Raw genomic sequence first — 19059 nt, 5'->3', positions numbered from 1 at the left:
ATTAGCAAAACAAACTGAGCACACCAACCTGTACAGCAAAGATAGGGGTGCTGTGACAATGACGAGCACTGTCAGGAGTTGCTCACACAGGCTGTGGATTATGTATGACCAGTCTGCTCCACCCGCTATTATGGCAATTGCTGAAGAAGGATTGGAGTGCACCAAAGCCTCAGGACTTTCACACACACTCCACATAAGCTGCTCCACATACAGCAGCACCGCTGTTATGTCACACCTGAGATATGGGGAAGAAAAAGAAAAAGAAAAAGTGAAATGTATAGACGAAAAGTGAAAGGATGAGATGTGAGGGAGTATGTGAGAACACATTAAGACAGAGAAAAGAGAAAGGCACTATCAAGTAAAGACACAAAAGGGAGGCTTCTCTGTCTTCAAAGGCTAACATCCACATTACATCATGACATAACAGGCTCATTGCACAGGCAGTCAGATAATACGACCTCCTGCTGATTTTACTGTTGAAAGTTAAATGTACTGCTGGCTTTGAATTTCACTATAAAAGTCATTGCTTTTAAATCTCAACGCCCCTAAATCTGTTTCTTCAATTGGTTGGGGAGATCTGCTCATCAACTCCTCATCCTCGCTCTTCACATGGCCTACACGGTTATTAAACACACAGGGATCGACCAATGCAGGAGGGGTGAGATAGCATAAGAGTTTCAATGCTGTACACATAGGACACTTTAAAAGCCATCTGTTTAGGCTAGACTTACACTTGACATCAGTCCCTTCAGAAACACACACATTCTCTTGTAACATAAGCCAGACTCAGTGTTGACGTCCTGAGGTGCTACATGTGTGCAATGCACTCTATCTTTGTCACTCTTTTGCTATTTTACTGTGTGTCACGGTTTAATCTCTTAATTGTCATAATTTAGCTTGAAAAAAAAGACGGGCATAAAAGTTGGATGACCCCTGAGCCTTTGCAGAAAGTTTGCTTATGATACATGATAACACTATGATAACACTTCAGTCGGACCTCCGCCAAAAGACCCAAAGGATTTGAGCAAAACAAGGCCAAGTGTGAGAGTTGGAACTATTTAGGGCTCCATGTTGTAGTTCTGATGTAACTTTAGATGCTGTTATCAGGGGTATGTCTGACCTTTTTAAAATGAGGCACTGACACAAGGGTGGCATTAAGCATGGGTGCGACAACTTCTGAATAGCATTACTATACCATTGTTTTGTATCTACTTTCACAATTTACATCAAGGTAACAGATCATTCAAGGTATCAAAGAAGATGTATCTCCCAAATTCACAGTAGTGAATTGGGTTAGGAAAGGTAAGGTGAAAGTGCCATGAGACAACTTTTGTATCCTAGCCCAGGTGTGAAGCGCATTGAAACTGAAGTCATGAGTGTTGACAGGACAATAAATGCCATCAGTGGGCACAGGCTATAGAATATTATAACATTATAGTTGTGTTTTAAAACAATGGGCTGCAATAAATGCAATTTCAGTGTAGTTATACATATGATATGTTGTTTTTAGCAGGAATATATAAAACAGAGAGTGAGCAGATTTTTTAAGTGTACAGAACTGAGGCCACCAAGATAAAGTACCTGATTTGTAGGTGTCTCTTATATGAGGGATGGGCACTGGCATATCTTTGTACCAACAGCTGCAAAGTCTCTGACAGCACCTGGCCTAACACCTCCTTGGCTAACTCAGACGGAAGCACCGCCCACAGGTCACTCCGGAGCCCACACAGGAAGTAGAACCACATCTGCACTGAGAAGGAACAGCGCTCACCCTGTGGAAGAAAGTGGAAGAAAGTATTGCGATATGAATATCGACAGTGAAGCAAAAACAGAGAAAACCAAGCTGAGAAGAGCGTAAAAATAGATGAATAGAAAGGGAGAGTAAAACATGACAGAGAAGCAAGAGAGAGACAGAGACAGAGGCATATCTGTCAACACCAGGATGTCTCAGTGGTCACACCACCTGCACTCTGCACCTGGGTTTCATCCCCCTCTGGGACTTTTTCAACTGCTTTAAAGTCCTGAACTGGAGAACACATCACACTGATCACACATACAGAAAGAGAAGGAGAGAAAAAGGGAAATCAAGAACTTTGATGGAAAAGAGAGAGATAGAGATAGAGAGAGAGAGATAGAGAGAGAGAGAGAGAGAGAGAGAGAGAGAGAGAGAGAGAGAGAGAAAGAGAGAGAGAGAGAGAGAGAGAGAAAGAGAGAGAGAGAGAGAGAGAGAGAGAGAGAGAGAGAGAGAGAGAGAGAGAGAGAGAGAGAGAAGGAGAAGTTATTATCCTGTGGATCTCTCGCAGAGGATATGAAAGAATTCATTCAATAAACCTCTGTCTTCCTCCTCTACTGGCCTGAACTCCTCATGTTTAACCTCCAACAATAAACTGTGTGTGTGTGTGGCACAGAAATATCCAAAACTTCCTCCCGTCCTCAACTTATCATGCCCCTCCGTCCCCTCTCATTTTCTTCCCACTTCACCTCATCTATCTTATATTTTCCTTCTCTCCTTCCTCTCCCTTTCCTCTCCTCCCTGGAGCCAGTCATTTAGGGATCTGTGGTTGATGGGGAGCGTGACCAAACTCAATGTCCAGGATTACGCCGCCATCCTGTGCCTGTGGCCTAAGCAGAGCGAACGCAGACACAGACGTTGGATCTGAACCAAGAGCAGCAAGAACTACATGTGTGGTTGGGCTGTTTTATCCGTTCATTCAGGTCTAAGTTTACTAAGCCAGCCAGGTCAACTATGAACAAATTCCTGTTAGTGATGACAGCCTGGCAACGGTGACGATTGAATTTGGAATGGTGAAATAGGGATGAAATAAACTTGGAAGCACTTTACAACTTTTTTTTGTGTGTGTGACGAATGCAATTTAGCAAATAAGGCTGTAAAGGCCAAATTCTGACAAGGAAGGTAGCCAAGGCCATGCTCTAAATTTCCTTTGATCATCTGCTGTTATTATAGAGTAGCACAAGGCTCTTCTGAATACTCAATTTTGATTGGTCAATAATCTCATTCATTGGTTTTTCTATCTGCTATGATGAACAGACTTTTGCCTGGGAGGAAGTTAGAATCCTAAACCCCAATTCCATAAGAGTTGGGACACTGTGTAAAATTTGTAAAAACAGAATTTGATGGTTTGCAAATCATTTAAACCCTATCTTTAATTGAAAAGGTGAAAATGAAAAATAATCATGTTTAAAATGAAAAATGTTACCGTTTTATGAAAATATATGCTCATTTTAAATTTGATACCAGCCACACACTTACACGTAATATTCTAGAAAAGACTGAGAGAATCTTTAAAAAAAATCAATGTGCAAAAGGGACAAGGCCAATCACCCATTGGAAACATTTGGTGTATCATGACACATGTGATTACAGAGATTTGTGAAAAGAATGGCGATGCAACATAATAGTAATGTCCCTGTCTCTTTTGTTTTGTAACATGTTGCTTGCATCAAATTTGTAATGAGCATATATTTAAAAAACCTCAAATAGAATCAGTTGAAACATTTTTTAAAGTTGTCTTTGCACTGTTTTCAATTAAATACAGACTTTTAAATAATTTTCAAACCATGCCTTTTTTTCAACATTATGCAAACTCTTATGGAATTGGGGTTGTAATTCCCATGTCAATTTTATGGCAAATAATTGATTTCTTATGTAAATAACCTTCTAACAACACATACTGGATATGTCTGCCATTTTCAACAAGTTATCCTTGTCTTACATATTCAATTTTCGACTAACAAAAGCTATTGATGTGTTCATATCAAAGCAAAACAACAACAAGAAGAAAAAAATCCAAGCCTTTGGGAAGGTCTCTCTGGAACTTCACCGAGCCATGACACAGTAGAGACACAGAGGGATACAGGAGATGGAAACTTAATGCATACAACATATATACAGGCATAAAAACATAGATACATACACACAGACCAAATAAAAGGCACATCCAGAGATTCTGCTGCACACCCACACGTGCATTCATCTGTACAGATGCACACAGGCATGCTTGAACAAAAGCACACACCTGCGCACAGCAGGTCTGTCTGACACCAGTGACCCAAAGAAGGAGGGAGGAACAAAGAGAAAAAAAAGGCAAAAGCGAAGTAAAGTAAGAAAGCGAGGAGAGGTTTAGATTGGTTTAAGGGCATAAAGGTAGGGGAGTTTCGGGGGCCCTATGCTGTTTCCAGACAGTCCCAGTGTAGACTGCAGACTTCAGACAGCTGAATCCCAGGAGCCCCCGGGGCAGCATGGAAGCCACAGATGTTCTCAGGGAGCTCAGAGGAGAACGCTCAGTTAGAAGAAGGAGAGTGGGAGGTAAAGGTGCATTGTGGGAATGAAAAGAAGAAGCAAGAAAGCTCCAGAGTATAATTCCAAGAGTTTCTTAGAATCTACAAAAAAGAATACTTCTAAGGCACGTGGCATTAGAATATCCATGTTTTACAGTAAAATGAATTCAGTGTACACCAGGCATTACTGGAGATGTTTTCAGGTATAACTGTCTTAAGGTTTCAAAGATGCTTATCTTTAACACCAAAAAACAAAAACTTTCTGTAGATAATTAATCACATTTTACCTCATAGAATGGTTTTGGATCAGCCCAGTGGTGACTCTCTGTGTCTTGCAGAATGCAGGTGGAACAGACCTGGAAACAGTAGCTGGTCATCTGCTCTCTCAAGGCCTCGGCTGCATCGTGGTACTTCTGGATAGGCAGCAGGGTTAGGGGTCTAAGCCAAGAGACAGAGAACAGATCATCAGTCAGACATGAGGTATATTAAGAAAAAAATAAAGTACCTGGGGTCAAGAGTCCAACAGGCCAAAATCCTGAAATCCACTTGCATAATTGACCACTGTATATTCAAGGATCTATCAAACAAACATGAGGTGTAATGATCAGATGAAAGAACTTTTGATTTATTCCAAAAGTTCACTGTGACATTACATATCTTTTACATCTGCCTGTCTTGATACTTTCCAGAGAGAGGCAAGAGTTTAACGGGGGTGCAGGGGGCTTAAAACCAGGGGACTGGCTGGTGTAGAGAACGAGAAATGTGCTTTATGACCGGAGGGGGCACAGTGCAAGTGCAGGTGGAGGGGTGCTTGGGGCCAGAGGTGGGACAACAGGAGCACTGAGGGCACCATGGATGTCTTTAGAGGGGCTCTGAAGAGAGCAGAGGTTAAGGGGGTATTATGGTGCATAAAAATTCACCAGATGTAGACACAATATGGGTGTCATTACCTGCTGTCAATCACTTGTACTCCCTTTTATAACTTTTCGTCCTCTCCTCTCCTCTTTAAATCACACACAAACATTTTGTGTTTCAAATTTCAAAATCTTTCCAAGTGGGTTCTTCTTGTATTACAGCTCAAACACCTAGGGGCAATTCATATTTCCTCATCTTTCCTATTAAATGTTGTGTTGATGTTAGGATTAGAAGGAGAATAAAACAAAGAGTAATGTAAGAGTAATGCAGATGTATAAATCAGCCTTTAAAACTCTATCTTGTAATCCAAGAAAGAGTGAGCAGACATCAGCAGACAGCAGTTTTGACATGTTAAAGTGCAGTAGAAACAGAGGAACAATGGGTAATGTTGGAGGCATGCAGGTTCAGGGTGCAGGAGAGGGGAAGCTGCTAGAAAGTTAATGTTTTGTTCAAAACTGGACGAAGCAACAGCAACATGTGCTGATGATCTACATTGTTATTGTCTTCTTTATCATTGTTTATGTATTGTTACTGGAACAGGATGAATACATACATACATACATACATAGCTGTCTATATACTATTCCCCTCTCTTTAATACGCACTAACAGACACCCATGCAGAAACCCTGGCCTTACACTTTAGCTGCTGCAGTGTGTGAATCTTTCAGCCGGGCATGGTAGTGCTCCAGTCGTTGGTGCACGTATAAACATGTGGCCAGCAGAGCAGGCAGGTTCTTCAGGGGTGCATTGGATGGAACCTCCAGGGCCCTCTCCTGCAAACGACCCAACATGGCGAACGCTGCCCTGCCACACGCCTCCACAAAGCTCGATCGCACCTCCAGGAGAGAGCCGTCCCTGCAGGCTGCAGCCAGGGGAAGCAAAGCATCCAGCTCAGCTGTGATAGCTCTGCAGAACTGATGGGAGAGAAAAGGCAAAGACAAGACAAGACAAGATGATCTCAGTAACAGAGGGAAAATCTGTCAGTAAGAGCAAAACCAGGAAAAAAACATCAGAAAGAGACCTCATTAGGTATAAAAAATGTAACATTTGTGAGGAGTCATCAGAATGACAAGGAAGAATACTGAAAAAATGAGTACTACACATGCATTTTTATCCAACATTGTGCAAGCTATTACAGCTGAAAAGCAAACATCAGTGCAAATGTAGAATACAGATGTCTAAAGACGTGCCCTCTGCATAAACCTTGCTGCTGAACATGCATAATTGGTATCAGGTCAAATAAAACCTTTACTTCTGGGATACATGAGCGCTTGTCTTATTTTATAAAAGCACACACCATGTTCACAGCATTCAAACAGAAATGTTACAGTACATACAGAGGGATGAGGTGGGGAGTAGGACGTGCTGAGAGGAATAAAAAAGAAAAGGTCAGGCAAAGGTGAGAGTTAGAGCGAGGGAGAGAAAGAGAGCTGTTTCAGCAGTGTGGAAGCTTATTCTATAAACTACAAGAGCAACAAGTAAGACTTAAAACATACAGACAGTTCTGTCCCTGTAGGCCTGGAGAAAAGGCCAACAGGGACAGGGCTGCCTCCTCCTCTTGAATGTGTTTGCTGATACACTAATAAGTAGTGTTGGTATCATCTTAGAGCCAAAATCTGCTGGTTTAAGTACTATAACTCATATATCTCAGGTATCAACAAGCATGCCTGGCACAAATGCTGAATTGATACTTGTTTCTGTCAAAAATGTAAAAATGGCTGTTTCTGAAGCATGCTGTTAGTCACCTGATCCGACACCTAGGTCACTGCAGTAGTTGCAGTAATCTAAAGTAAAGAGAAATAGTATTTTTTTTTATAAATGGTCTTGTTTGTTTCTGTAGGTCATAGATATACATCAATTTAATTTCAGCCTGTTTCATAACAAGCAAAAAACTCTTTAAATAAGAACAGATACATGAAAAATCGTATATGTGTGCCTGTTTTATGATCGTGTGCGGCAGGTTGCCAACCCATGCCAAAAATAAACATGTAGTATGCATAGACTTAAATATAATATTCTGCAGATCCTTAAAATGCACCATGTACCTTTTGCATCAGAGAAAGAACAGGCATCGAGACCCTTTGCCTCTAAAACATCATGTGCTTCCCATTGACATCACATTGAGAGCAGTGAAAGCTGATCAGGCATGTGCCAAGGAGCACATCTGTGTGCGAGAATTTATACACCCATACATGTAAGTTATGAGTCAGGCAGATTCTTAAAAGCTTCAAACAAAGCATGTTCTGTGAAGCTAGCAAGACAGGAAAAATCACAATAACTCAGAAAACTCTATGCAAGTTAGATCAATCAATCAGTCAATCATGGCATGTCCTTCTTGTTCACACACTCTATTACTTGACTTACTGTAGGAGATGACTGTGGAATTCGACATTCTGTCAGATCAGGGCTCCACTGTGTGTACACAATTGACAATCTCACAATCTCTTTACACAATTTTCTCCTTTAAAGCTTCCAGAGGGGTTAAAAGGCCTGGGAACAATGGCCGTTTGGACAATTAAGTCAATATCTGACTACATGTAGTCATTAGGAGCTTAGCTTTGAGAGAGAGGAAGTAGAGGCAGGCACAACAATCAGTATTATCAGGGTGATGGAGAGGCCCAGGAGGAGCATCTCATACACTTACAGTACCGACACGAGCAGGGAAGCACACACATACAGAGCAGAAAAAAAAACCCAAGCACACACATACGTCCACAGACTGAAACCTTAACTAGCTAAGATCAAAGCCTGGAATCCCACCAGGACTATTGCAGCAAGGTGAAAGAGATTGTGTAAAGTTTTTAAGTGCTAGGGAGGCCTGTTTGTGTGTACAGAATGTGGAGTAGGCAGACAAGTGGAGGTGAGGGCATCAGTGAAGTGTGAATACAGAAAAGGCACTTGTGTTGCCGTAATAGAGAGCTAGCATCTAGGTTAGAGAGGCTCACCCAAACAAGGAGAGCTCAATCCCAGGTTCTGACAGGAGGGCCAGTTCCAGCTGTTGACTGAGGGGGTCATTTGGCATTCAAGGCACAACTGACTGCCAATAAAAAAAAGTGTGCCATCTAAAGAAGTCTGATGGATGAACAGTATCATCGCAGGCTGCATATGTATGGAAATACTGACAGTGAAGTGTGCTCACGTGAAAAAAAGTGACGATTGAGGTATGAACATATGAATATAAATGCGTGAAATATTGATCCATCATAATGCCTTTGAACCAGCCATATTTCATGCTTATGTCTTGTATAGTAATTTGCTCTCTACTCAGACACTAGGGCATGTGTCAAAAAAGGACAAGGGGGGTGAAAATATAAATATATATAATATCTGGTCTTGAATGTCTGTCTGGCTCAGAGTTATTGAATGCAAATGCATGCATGTATAACCTTTGGGTTGAAAGGCTCTCATCTTTGAAGCGTTGACCTACACATAAATATGTTGTACAGGTCCTGAGCACAGACAAATTCTGACTCTCGTTAGCAATGAGAGCCACAAACACTGTCAGTGAAAGGGCTGAAGGACTGGAGGAGGAGGAGTGGAGAGGAAGGTGAGGCAGTAATGATAAGAGTGTGTACAGTGTGCAGTACAGATGAGAGACAGATGGAGGAATATGAATTGGGGAGTTTCAGGAGGAAAAGTTGTCCAACAGGAGTGGAAAAAAACAAGGAGAAGAGCAAGAAAAAAAACAGCACTGGGAGATTTCACATTGAGGTAAATATATGGCAGTCCAGGCCCTAAACACAGGCAAACCTTTGTAGAGTTTGACACTAAGCCGGGTCTCTCATCACACGCTGGTCTTCCTCCTGAGAAAAGTTAATCTCTGGTGCCCACTTCACCTCTCCCTGCCATTTCCCATGCCCCCTCTTCTCATCCCTTCTCTCACACTATCCCCTCTTTATCCTCCCCTCTACCCCTGCTTCTTTTCCTTTGTGATACATCCCTCTATCATCTGTAGGCCCAATGACTTTCCCTTTTATTCAACACCTTCTCTCTCCATCATCTAGCCCTTGTAAAATCTTCCACAGTGGTTCTTGGTTCCCGCATGTCTGCTCTTTTGTCCTGTGAGTCCTCCCCTCGAGTAATACTGATGACTCTTCCCAAGGCCCTCTCTGATCCAGGGTGTCAACTGTGTCAGGCTCAAATCATTTGGGCTCTCTGTATAGAGGGCGCTTTCCGCCTGGGTTACAAAAAAGCATTAATCTGTCTGGGTGTGGGTGATGTGTGTAGACCTGCATTGTTCAGTCAGGTAGTAATAAAGGAGGATGAAGAGCACAGGGACAGAGGTTTGCTCATGCACAAGGTAAGGAGTAGCAAGTTGGATGGACAAATAACTTGTGTATTTATCCTGTTGGTTTTTGCATGTGTGTGTATCTTTAAATTTGTGTGAGAACTAAGTTTTAGAGATGAAGCATAATGTGACAATGTAAGTGTATGAAAAAATCAACATCTCATTGAGTTTTTATGTGAAAAGGAGGGACACTCAAAGTTCTCTTGTATATGGAAAAGGTCATCTTGAGGATTTCCAAAATGTATGTAAAACTCATATTTGAAATTTCTGCTTGTTTACGTATTTTTGTAAAGGATGTAGACATTAATGCGTCAATACATTTGATTAATCTTGAGACCTTAACACACTTTTTTTACACGAATTAATAACATGACTTTCCTGCCTCATGTGCAAACAGACATGGGGCCTCCGAATCCACCTTAATAAGCCAATAAATAATGATAAAAAACCCTGATGCAGACTTATAGTAAAGAAAGTGAGACCTTTGCTCATGTGACTGAGTCATGATGGACCGTAATGACAACACAACATCAAACTTTGATTGATCATGAGGCCTGGTGTTTTTCTACAGTTCAGTGGAATATAAAAAATTCACTGCGCAGTCGAATGTCTTTTTACCATGAAAAATAGACCATCTGCGTGATTAACACACAGACCCATTTTATGTCTCCTGCTGCGCTGCTTAATCATAAACTCCTGTTTAGGCCGTGTTGCAACAGGCTGCCAGTAGTTTTATTAGCTTTCAGTGTGGCATATTTCGAATATTTAAACATACTTAAGTAAAAACAAACTTTAAAGTAATGATTTATCTTGATTTAGTAGAGCTTTTTATGTGATTAATCACATTTTTTAAATGAATGGCAGCACTATTTTTTTTTTTTAATTTAATTTGAATTTTTTTTTTGTTTAAAAAGAAAATAAGTTGTCTAAATCAAATAATTTCCACTTTAATCTATGTAAAGATTAATATTTTAAGAGTGCTTGTGAAGTTTTAAGTTACTACTAAAAAAACACAAAGATTTTTTCTAAAAAATCCTATTCTTTTCAGAAATAAAGTGGGAATATTAAAACCTAAAGTGCACACAAACATTGTTTAAGTGTATTGAAGTGATGCTAAAACGTTACATTTTGCCCAGTAAGGTTTAACAAGTCGTACATATGAGACAACATGGATGGCACACATCTGATGATGCACTCCAAAGATAATCCCACAGCTCCAGTTAGACACATCAGTGTCACTTACATGTTTCATCATTTATAACTTCCCTTCAGGCAACATAATATTTGTGCTTGTAGCTGTGCCAGTGGCCATTTACAGACTGGTGTCTTCCTTTAGTAGAGTATCTGTCTGTGGGCATCATGAACAGAACCGCTTCAAGCGAAATAGTAGATACTGTATATGTTAGAATAGTTTCAAAGAGTCACCGGGAAATTCAGACATAACGATGTGAGAAAATATTGGGTTTGAGGCATGGAATTTGGGCTTTTAAGTAATGTGGAGAAGTTGCCTGAATTAAGTACCTGGGTCTCCATACCAAAAAGAAAGGACCAAAAATAACACAGTCCTTTTGTAACTAAGGTAAATAGGAAAATTACAATGTCCAAATACACACAACTTGAAGTGCAAGTAACTGAAACTTTAACTATATTATTGGAAATAATGATGTGAATAATCTGTTAAAGTAGGACCTAGAATTAGCAAAGGAGGAATGAAAATGAAGAACTGAACTTCAGGCAATAGTAAACAATCCTCAGTCTGTTCCAGTCTAACTCCAGGATTACCTTTGCTATCATTTTGGGAGTCTCTCTCTCTGAGTAGGTGTAGAAGGAATCTTCTCTGACGCATGTGTTGCTCCCAGAGAGGGTTGTCTCTCCACCAATGCAGATCAGGGTGATGGAGGTGTGACCTGAAGAAAATAAAGCGTCTTCCTGCTGTAGACTCTTGGCAAAAACATCATCCAGCACCACTTTAACACAATGTGCCATGTGAGGGACCAGCCCCCTATATGATGACCTCCACTCAAACTCCAACACCTGCGCCTGCAAAACAGGAGAGAAGCCAACAGTCAAGTAATATCTGAATGGTGAGGAGAATAAATTTAACACTGGATTGACAAACTGTCTAGCAACTATGTAGCTATAGAAAAAAAGTTCACAAGTCTGATTGACATGGAAAAGTTGTAAGATAAAGTAATTCACAGGGTTTGTTGAAGCATATACAGATGACCCACCTCTGGTGTGTGTGGAAGTGTTTCTGCTCTGGATTTCCTGCCATCTGCTGTCATATCTGATTCCTCTCTAGTCTTTTTCAAGATACCTAAATGTAAGATATTATTTAATGCATACATCATACAATACATCTTAAAAGACACATACATTGTTGTGTTTGGTCAAATTCTCAAACTAGGTAAGGGATATTTTAGCAATGTAAAATATAAGAAATAAGAAATGCTGTTTCAACAGTGGAAAGCTGCTATCAAAGCCATCATTATTTATTATGATTATTTCTATATCACACAAAATATACTGCATCAAAGTATGTGTAAGAAGCTAGCCAAAAGCAAGTAGCAGTGACATGAACGCAACTGTATATAACCCAGAGCCAGATATAGGTCACATTGCTCATATTGCTCCCCTTTGAGCAAAAACGAGCCAAAGTGACCGCAGTATAACGGTACACGCCTCAGAGGAATGAGCAGAATAAGGCTGTAAATGCTAACGGCGATGGCTTTACGAGTCTAAATTTGGGGCTTAGATTTGATTTGAACCCAGATTGCATCAACCTCATAAGGGGGTATTCCATGAGGGGAGATTGTGTGGATGTGTGGTGGAGACTGGGGAGCATAGGGGGGGCGGGGGTTTGTGAAGACAAGCATACAGGATGTTGGATTGGGTTGCAATTAAAAAGCGTGAACATCAAGGCCACAGTTTCCTAATCAGAAGGCGAAGAGTGAGACCCCAGGCGAGGCAATTTAGTCGAACAAGACCGCGTGGAATGGAAGAAGGAGGAAGCAGCGTGCGCATCACTTTTTGACCTTTAAGCCCATCTGATGAATTTCTGGTAATTAAGCCGTTTGATTGCCTGAAATTAATGATTTGGATAACTGCCCTTTAAAGGCTGTTTACCTCTCTGTAAATTGAGCCTTTCTGCAAGTCTTGTTTTTGTAAATGTAACCTTTATGGAAATTACTCCATGCACCAAAAGCTTTCATTTAACATCTCTGCAGTGGCAGTTCAAAGGGGAAGAGAGGAAAAAGATACTAAAGCCTTATATAACACTCTGGATAATTCCCCACTAACATTTCTTCAGACACAACACAGATTTCCCACTCGAACACGTACTAATGGATGTGTGTGCATGTGTGGTGTTATTTTGAGGGTGTAACTGGGCTGTTCATGCTTGGGGAGAGGCCCATATGAAGGACTGTAACAAGAGTTTTAGAAACATAAAGATGCCCCTCCCACCACATAAAATTTTGCCAATAAATTTGTAATTTTATGATTTATTCAGTAGTATTTAGTCATTATAAAAGTATCTGTCCTTTGTAATTTTTAAATAATAAAAAATGTACTTCTCAGGTTACCAACACTTCACAAATTCCCAAAGAAATTGTCAATAGGTAACTTGACCAGAGTGATTTCTGAGCCTTGATTAAGTGCACACTAAGTAAACATGTGTATATTTGTGTAATGTAGTCCCACCTTTTACACCCGGAGTATCTCCTGTACAGTCGATGAAAGTCATATTAGTGACAAGCTCCTTAACAGTCCTCTCAAAGCCCAGCAGGGTGCAGGCTAGCTGGGTTAACGCCCTCAGCTGGTGGGAGGTCAAACTGAAGCTCCTATTTTTCATGGGAAGCTCCATTGGCGCTGTGAATGTGGTGAAAAAGAATGTAAGACAAGAAAAAGGAAAAAGAAGAACATATGTTAGTGAGTGCATGGCTGGCAGAAAGATAGAAGAGAGAGAGCCTCACTACAGTTTGCAGTTTAGGGAAAAGGAAAACAATTTCATGAAAGTAAGTTTTCAACCCAACCTCCCAGTCTACAAGCAATCATCAGAAAACACCCCCCTCTACAAGTCTTGCCTCGCACGGCACCTCTTATAAATATCGAACCATTCATGTTTTCCCAATACACAGCATAAACAAAGAGAGTGGAAAAATATGCAAAACTTTGCTCCCCAAGAAGTCACACATGCACATCTTCTCTCCCGGCACAAAACTTTTCTCCCCCTAACCCGCCGATGACCCCCTCGGCAAATATGGATTTCCCATTTTGGAGGCTGCCAAAGCCATCACCCGGGGGATGTTCCGCATTAAGCTGGAGAATGGGCGGCTGGGAGATGCGTTGCCATACTCCCAGACACATGCACAAATACTTTTGTGTGTCCGCTTAAATGAGCTCCTCCACTGCAAAGGCATTTGGGACTGGATGAGCTCAGTATTAGCCTTGACTCTGTAAGCGGCGAAATGATTGAGTGTTGAGGAGAGAGGAAAAAGAGGGAGGGGGCTTTTTCTAATAATTGTTACATTATTGCCACTGGATCCTAATGTAATTTTGCTATATTGTTAAACAAAATCTGACAATATGACAACACACTGTCCCCTAGGAGGCCTGGTTTAATCATGCATGAGGTGTGACTCTGTGCGTGCAGGCATGTGTGTGTTCTCATGTGTTTGTTGACAGACAGTCAAGGATTTTTTGAGTGCTCCTATTGCGTATGAACAAGTGTGTTATGTGCATGTAATGCAGGTCATTAGGAAAAACTTGATTTGCAGAAAAAGCTGTCACTCACATTTGCACATGTCAGTCTCGCAGGATAATTGCCACACTGCAGCGGACTATGTGGTCACTGCGCAATATTTTCTGACCTCAAGTTTGTTTGTGTTTGCAAGTGTTACTGTATGCATGTATTTATGTGCAAGAGTGTGAGCATGAGTGTGTGACACCATGTGTGAATAGCCATGTGATTATTAAGTGTGTGTTTGATTGTGCGTGCATGCATTTGTGTGTATGTGTAATTAGGCTGCGTGGGTCTGCAGCTCCTCTGTAATGGGGTCTAGTGGGAGACTGTGCAAGAGAGACTATCTCGTACAGCATGTGTATATGCGTGACCTGGCTGACATCCACGTGCCAGCCTCGTTCTCCATCTTGCACATTCAAACACGCACCAACAATCATGTCTATTTCAGAAGTCACCAGCAATTCAACAGTCCTTTCCGTGCCCCAACACAGGGGCAAACTTAAGCTGTCAACAACTCAAGAGTAAACAGTCTAAACCGAATGAGACAGGGACACATTAGGGAAACAGCCTCGGATTCTCCAAAAAGCTTTCACCACTAACAACCCCCCCCCTCACAACATCCCACCTTCTGTTGGGTATTCATTTGAGCATAGCACCCATTAATCACCACTTCATCTGAAGCATCACCTTTATCTGAGCAACATCTTTGTCCCTCTGATTCCTGACCATTTGCTTCCCCATCATGTGACCCTATAACTGCTTCACTTGCTCACTAAGTCACACTCATATTGTCAAACATGACCTTGATGTTTTACAATGCTCTGCCTCCACCTCTTACCAAGCTCCACTGCCTGGGCTATATAGGTATTTATAGTCGTCTCCCTAGCCAAATAGCCTTATAGCCATAGCAGTCTAGTACACAGCCATCTAAACCTCATTATACCTTTGTCACAACAGTGAGGCCAAATGGAGGCTCTCATAGCCAGTTGATGGAGAGGGTGTGCTTAAAAGCACCCAGGTGTGTCATATAGCATAGTGCATGGCATGTCTCATAGAGTTGAATGTGGAAGGGCAGTAGCAGGCGGAAGAGTTCAACCAAAGGTCAATGCGCTGAGAATCAATAAGGGAGTACAGGCGCTGAAGCTGGTGCTGAAAGCAGAATGATATGTTTATATAAGAGCGCCTTTTTATGACATTATAGTGCAGAGGTTGTTCTTATATACAAAAGGAAAATCAATAGGTCATATTTTTATAATAACCATAAAAACAGTGTTCATCTTATCACAAGCCCTCATAGTAAACAAGCATATGTCAAGACATCAGTCATTCAACAAAATCTTTGAAATACTGTATGTTGGGGGAGTTGTTTATGTTTTATATGTAACATTGTAGAAAATGTCTGGAAACACCTAACTCTCTAAGTCTACAGTGGCCAGCTTCAGTTTGTAGCTTTTAACAATGACAACAATGTGAGACAGAAAGAAAAGAAACAAACAGAGCAGGTATTTTTGGTGAGCCGTCAGTCTTCTCGTTGTCTGTCTCTCCTGTGGGTTCTACCATCAGCTCCACAGCACACACTCCTTCTCTCTTTCTCTCTCACTTTCTCTCTTTCTAATACACACACGTTGCTCTTGACTGGCAGGGAACATAGAGAGAGAAAGAGAGGGAGAAGGGAGGAGGAGATCTAGTGGAAGGAAAAGGGGTGGTGGTAAGGGATGAAAACATGGGGAAGAGAGGGAGGGGAAGAGAGGGAGGGGCGGGATAAGGGAATTCCCTTAGCAGTTGTTATTGATTCCGGTGTTTACGGGCGAATAGTTTAGTGCCGTTTACAAAACAGAACAGATGCAGCCAGTGAGCAAAAAGGTAAACAATTGCTGTGTGGCGGGCTGCCAAATCCCCAGTCTGATGTATTAAACTCACGGTGAAGAGCATTTCCCCTTTGGCTGCACTTATTGCCACTTCATTTCCTCTTCGCTCACATACACACACTCCTTCTTGCCATCTCTCCCCTCTTCTGTGTCGCTCTCTTTCTCTCTTGTTCCCTTGTTTATCTGAGCGAGGAAAAAAGGAGAAAGGGCGTAGGGTGCTTTTTGCCGTCTGGCTATTTTCTGTCCCTCTCTGACCCAAGAGGCCCAGTTCTTCCAAACAGAGCCATTAGTAGGGGGAATTGCATGTGTCTGACATGGCCGAAAACCAATTATTAGACACTTTCTACCAAATGATGCCCAAGTCTTTGGGGAATGGGCAATCATGCAATAATTTAGCCACTGATTTAATTTCACTCCAGCACAGCATCTCTCTCTCTCTCATCCTCTGTTCCCCATTCCCTCATTCTGTCTCTCTGTAGTGTAAATCAGACCATCAGAGGGGTGGTCTGACTCTCCCTTAGCACAGAACAACTGGCCTCCAGTCTCTTATCATGTGATCACAATATGTGAGGATGAGCTCCCTGTGTTTGTGCAGATGCTTTTTGCTGAGCAGGACAGCAGCTGATGTAAGCATTTTGTTCATTATATCAAGAGAGATAAGAAAAGGGGAATTTCAGAAGTCAATTTTAGCACATGTATTAAAAAATGGAAACGTAACCGGCTTTACATATTGCTTCAAGTGCTTCAAACAGAATCAGAAATATCAAAAATTACATTTTTATTAAGCAACAAGTAATTTTAAAATCTGTCAATCTGCAATGGACAAGTTCTACAAGAGCTTGCCTTTGTTAAGCTTAAAAGAGACCATCTAATCTCTGATCTTGACAAGTTACTATTTACAAGAAATGTTCAGAAATGACTTATCTCCTCGTTGATCAAACAGAAATTCCAATTCCTACTAACGGGCTTGTCTAAATGTAAGAAAACACGCAGGAAGCAAAATTGTGCACAATACCCTTAGTGTGGCTCACTTTTGCAGAGATAGCACAACCAAACCTCGGTCCTCCTAGCAGGTTAACGTCCATATTCCTGTTGGTTACGCATTGCTCTGGTTGAGTAGATGTGTACCAGTTTCATCAGACACATTACAAACAACTTCACCTCCATTTTCTAGATCAAAGTACTGACAAAATGCTTTGCACTCAAGATGCCATCCTGCTTTTGAACATAATTGTTACATGATAAAATACTGATTACGGATATGATGTATATATGTCAACATTTTGAATAACAACCACATGTTGGCCTATGTTTAGTTTTATTCTCGCAAAGCCTGCATTTGGAAATGTATTTACTAATTGCCTGATACCTAACACTGATGATTGATAACAAAAGTCCCCAAAAAGGAAAACTATGCTCATGTATAACACTTTTCTGAGTATTATTACTAACTAATGGAATCAGAACATTCCTCTTTGTTCGCAAATCTTGCCTCTTTAATCTGCTGAAACTAAAGGCAATTCAGTCAGAGAGTCTGGGTTTGCCAAAATGAATTAATCCTTGAGCAGCTAGCCTCAAGCATAGACTAGGAGCAAACTGCAAAGGTCTGGTAACCCCATTTTTTGCTTGCTCCACATAACCATTTTTTTGTCCCCATTTTCTTGAGATTTTACTGTCATTGCCTCAAGAAAAGTTGCTTGAGGCACTTTATCAACTTTTGTGCTACTCGCAGAACTTTTAAGAGAATTTCAGTGAACACATTAAGATGTACTCATCATGACTCTGTCAAGAGATTCTGGTGTGTAAAATTTGGGGCACTTCCCCTTTGAAGAGAAGCATAAGATATTAAATACAAGGGGACCAAGTACTGACCCTTGAGGAACTCCATGGGATAAGGGAACTGTTTTAAAGTCAAACTAAATATTTTTCGCCCTCTAAAAAGACAAAAAAAAAAAGAAAACTTAACACAGGTTCTGAATTCAATGACCTTACCTAAAAAAATGTACACACACAAGTGTCTGAAAAAGAAAAAGACTGAATTCTACAAACAGAGGAACAGGAACAAAAACTAAATGCCAAGTGAAAACCAAACTCCTCTGCAAGGTTCCCCTGCGAAGTGGCCTCTATGTGCTTCTCTTAGTATGCTGTCCTGGTTTTAACAGATGTTACCCAACATACCCAAGGACTTAAATATCAATATGTATCTGTCCATCCCGTCCTTGTGTGTGTTAACGTGTGTACTTGTGCACTGCTTCATTCTTATCAAAACACTTTGCTCTTGGGGTGTTGATGCGCTGAGTGTTGAGACCTTCTGTGTTTCTTTTTGTGTCCATGTTCTCTGTGTATCTGTGCCTTCTCGTGCGCTCATAGGGTGTCAAGCAGGGTCGTGTGGGTGCCTTGGGGTACATCCATGAATCTATGGGTGTGTATGTAGCGCAGCTATGAGCCGCTGTGGACCGCCCGCTAGGTCCTGTGACAGCCGGGGTCCTCCTCGTCAGTTGCGGCCCACTGCTCACTCAGACAGCGTTATTATGGGAGGCCTCCTGCTGTGATTCACCCTGACACATGCACGCACACATACATGCACACAAAACACACAAGCCCCTGTGTCTTGTGGCCCTTTCCCTGGGTGCTGTGCAACAAGGCCACAGCAGGGGCCACCTGCCACAGAAGGGGAAAGTAGCAATACTTGATGTCTCAATTAAGTTGCCTTTGGGGAGAAGGAGTTACAGTGGTGACAGTAGTGTTTTTAGTAAGGGCAGAGTAAACTTTATCTATGTTTTGCTGTCCTCCTCAGTGTCTATGATTGTTCTGGCTCTATTTATGGTGACTATTGTCTTACAGTGAGATAGGGGTTAAGATTTCTTCAGCTTCTGATGTAAAATGTACTTGAATCAAACAGCCAGGATGAAACATCAAGGAATACATTGTCTTGATGGGAGC

General features: G+C 41.4%; 1 protein-coding gene across 6 annotated transcripts in view; it reads right to left on the bottom strand.

Moving 5' to 3' along the window:
* Nucleotides 1-19059, bottom strand: part of kiaa0825 (KIAA0825 ortholog) — a 123789-nt gene that overhangs the window by 87791 nt on the left and 16939 nt on the right. For all 6 annotated transcript variants that reach the window (XR_004632363.1, XM_034691307.1, XM_034691308.1 and 3 more), the window contains exons 7-13: nucleotides 13207-13374; nucleotides 11736-11821; nucleotides 11287-11544; nucleotides 5853-6130; nucleotides 4587-4737; nucleotides 1582-1772; nucleotides 29-235 (exon numbers count right to left, since the gene is read on the bottom strand). Coding sequence is in view for 5 of the 6 variants with exons in the window: in XM_034691307.1 (XP_034547198.1) it covers nucleotides 29-235; nucleotides 1582-1772; nucleotides 4587-4737; nucleotides 5853-6130; nucleotides 11287-11544; nucleotides 11736-11821; nucleotides 13207-13374 (1339 nt within the window). In the remaining variant the exon portion in view is untranslated. The remainder of the gene's footprint in view (nucleotides 1-28; nucleotides 236-1581; nucleotides 1773-4586; nucleotides 4738-5852; nucleotides 6131-11286; nucleotides 11545-11735; nucleotides 11822-13206; nucleotides 13375-19059) is intronic.

This window comes from Notolabrus celidotus, chromosome 9 (genome assembly GCF_009762535.1).
Source record: "Notolabrus celidotus isolate fNotCel1 chromosome 9, fNotCel1.pri, whole genome shotgun sequence".
In the NCBI taxonomy this organism is placed as follows: Eukaryota; Metazoa; Chordata; class Actinopteri; order Labriformes; family Labridae; genus Notolabrus; species Notolabrus celidotus.
Note: the sequence above shows the minus strand (reverse complement) of the source record. Positions and strands in the feature narration are given on the sequence as shown.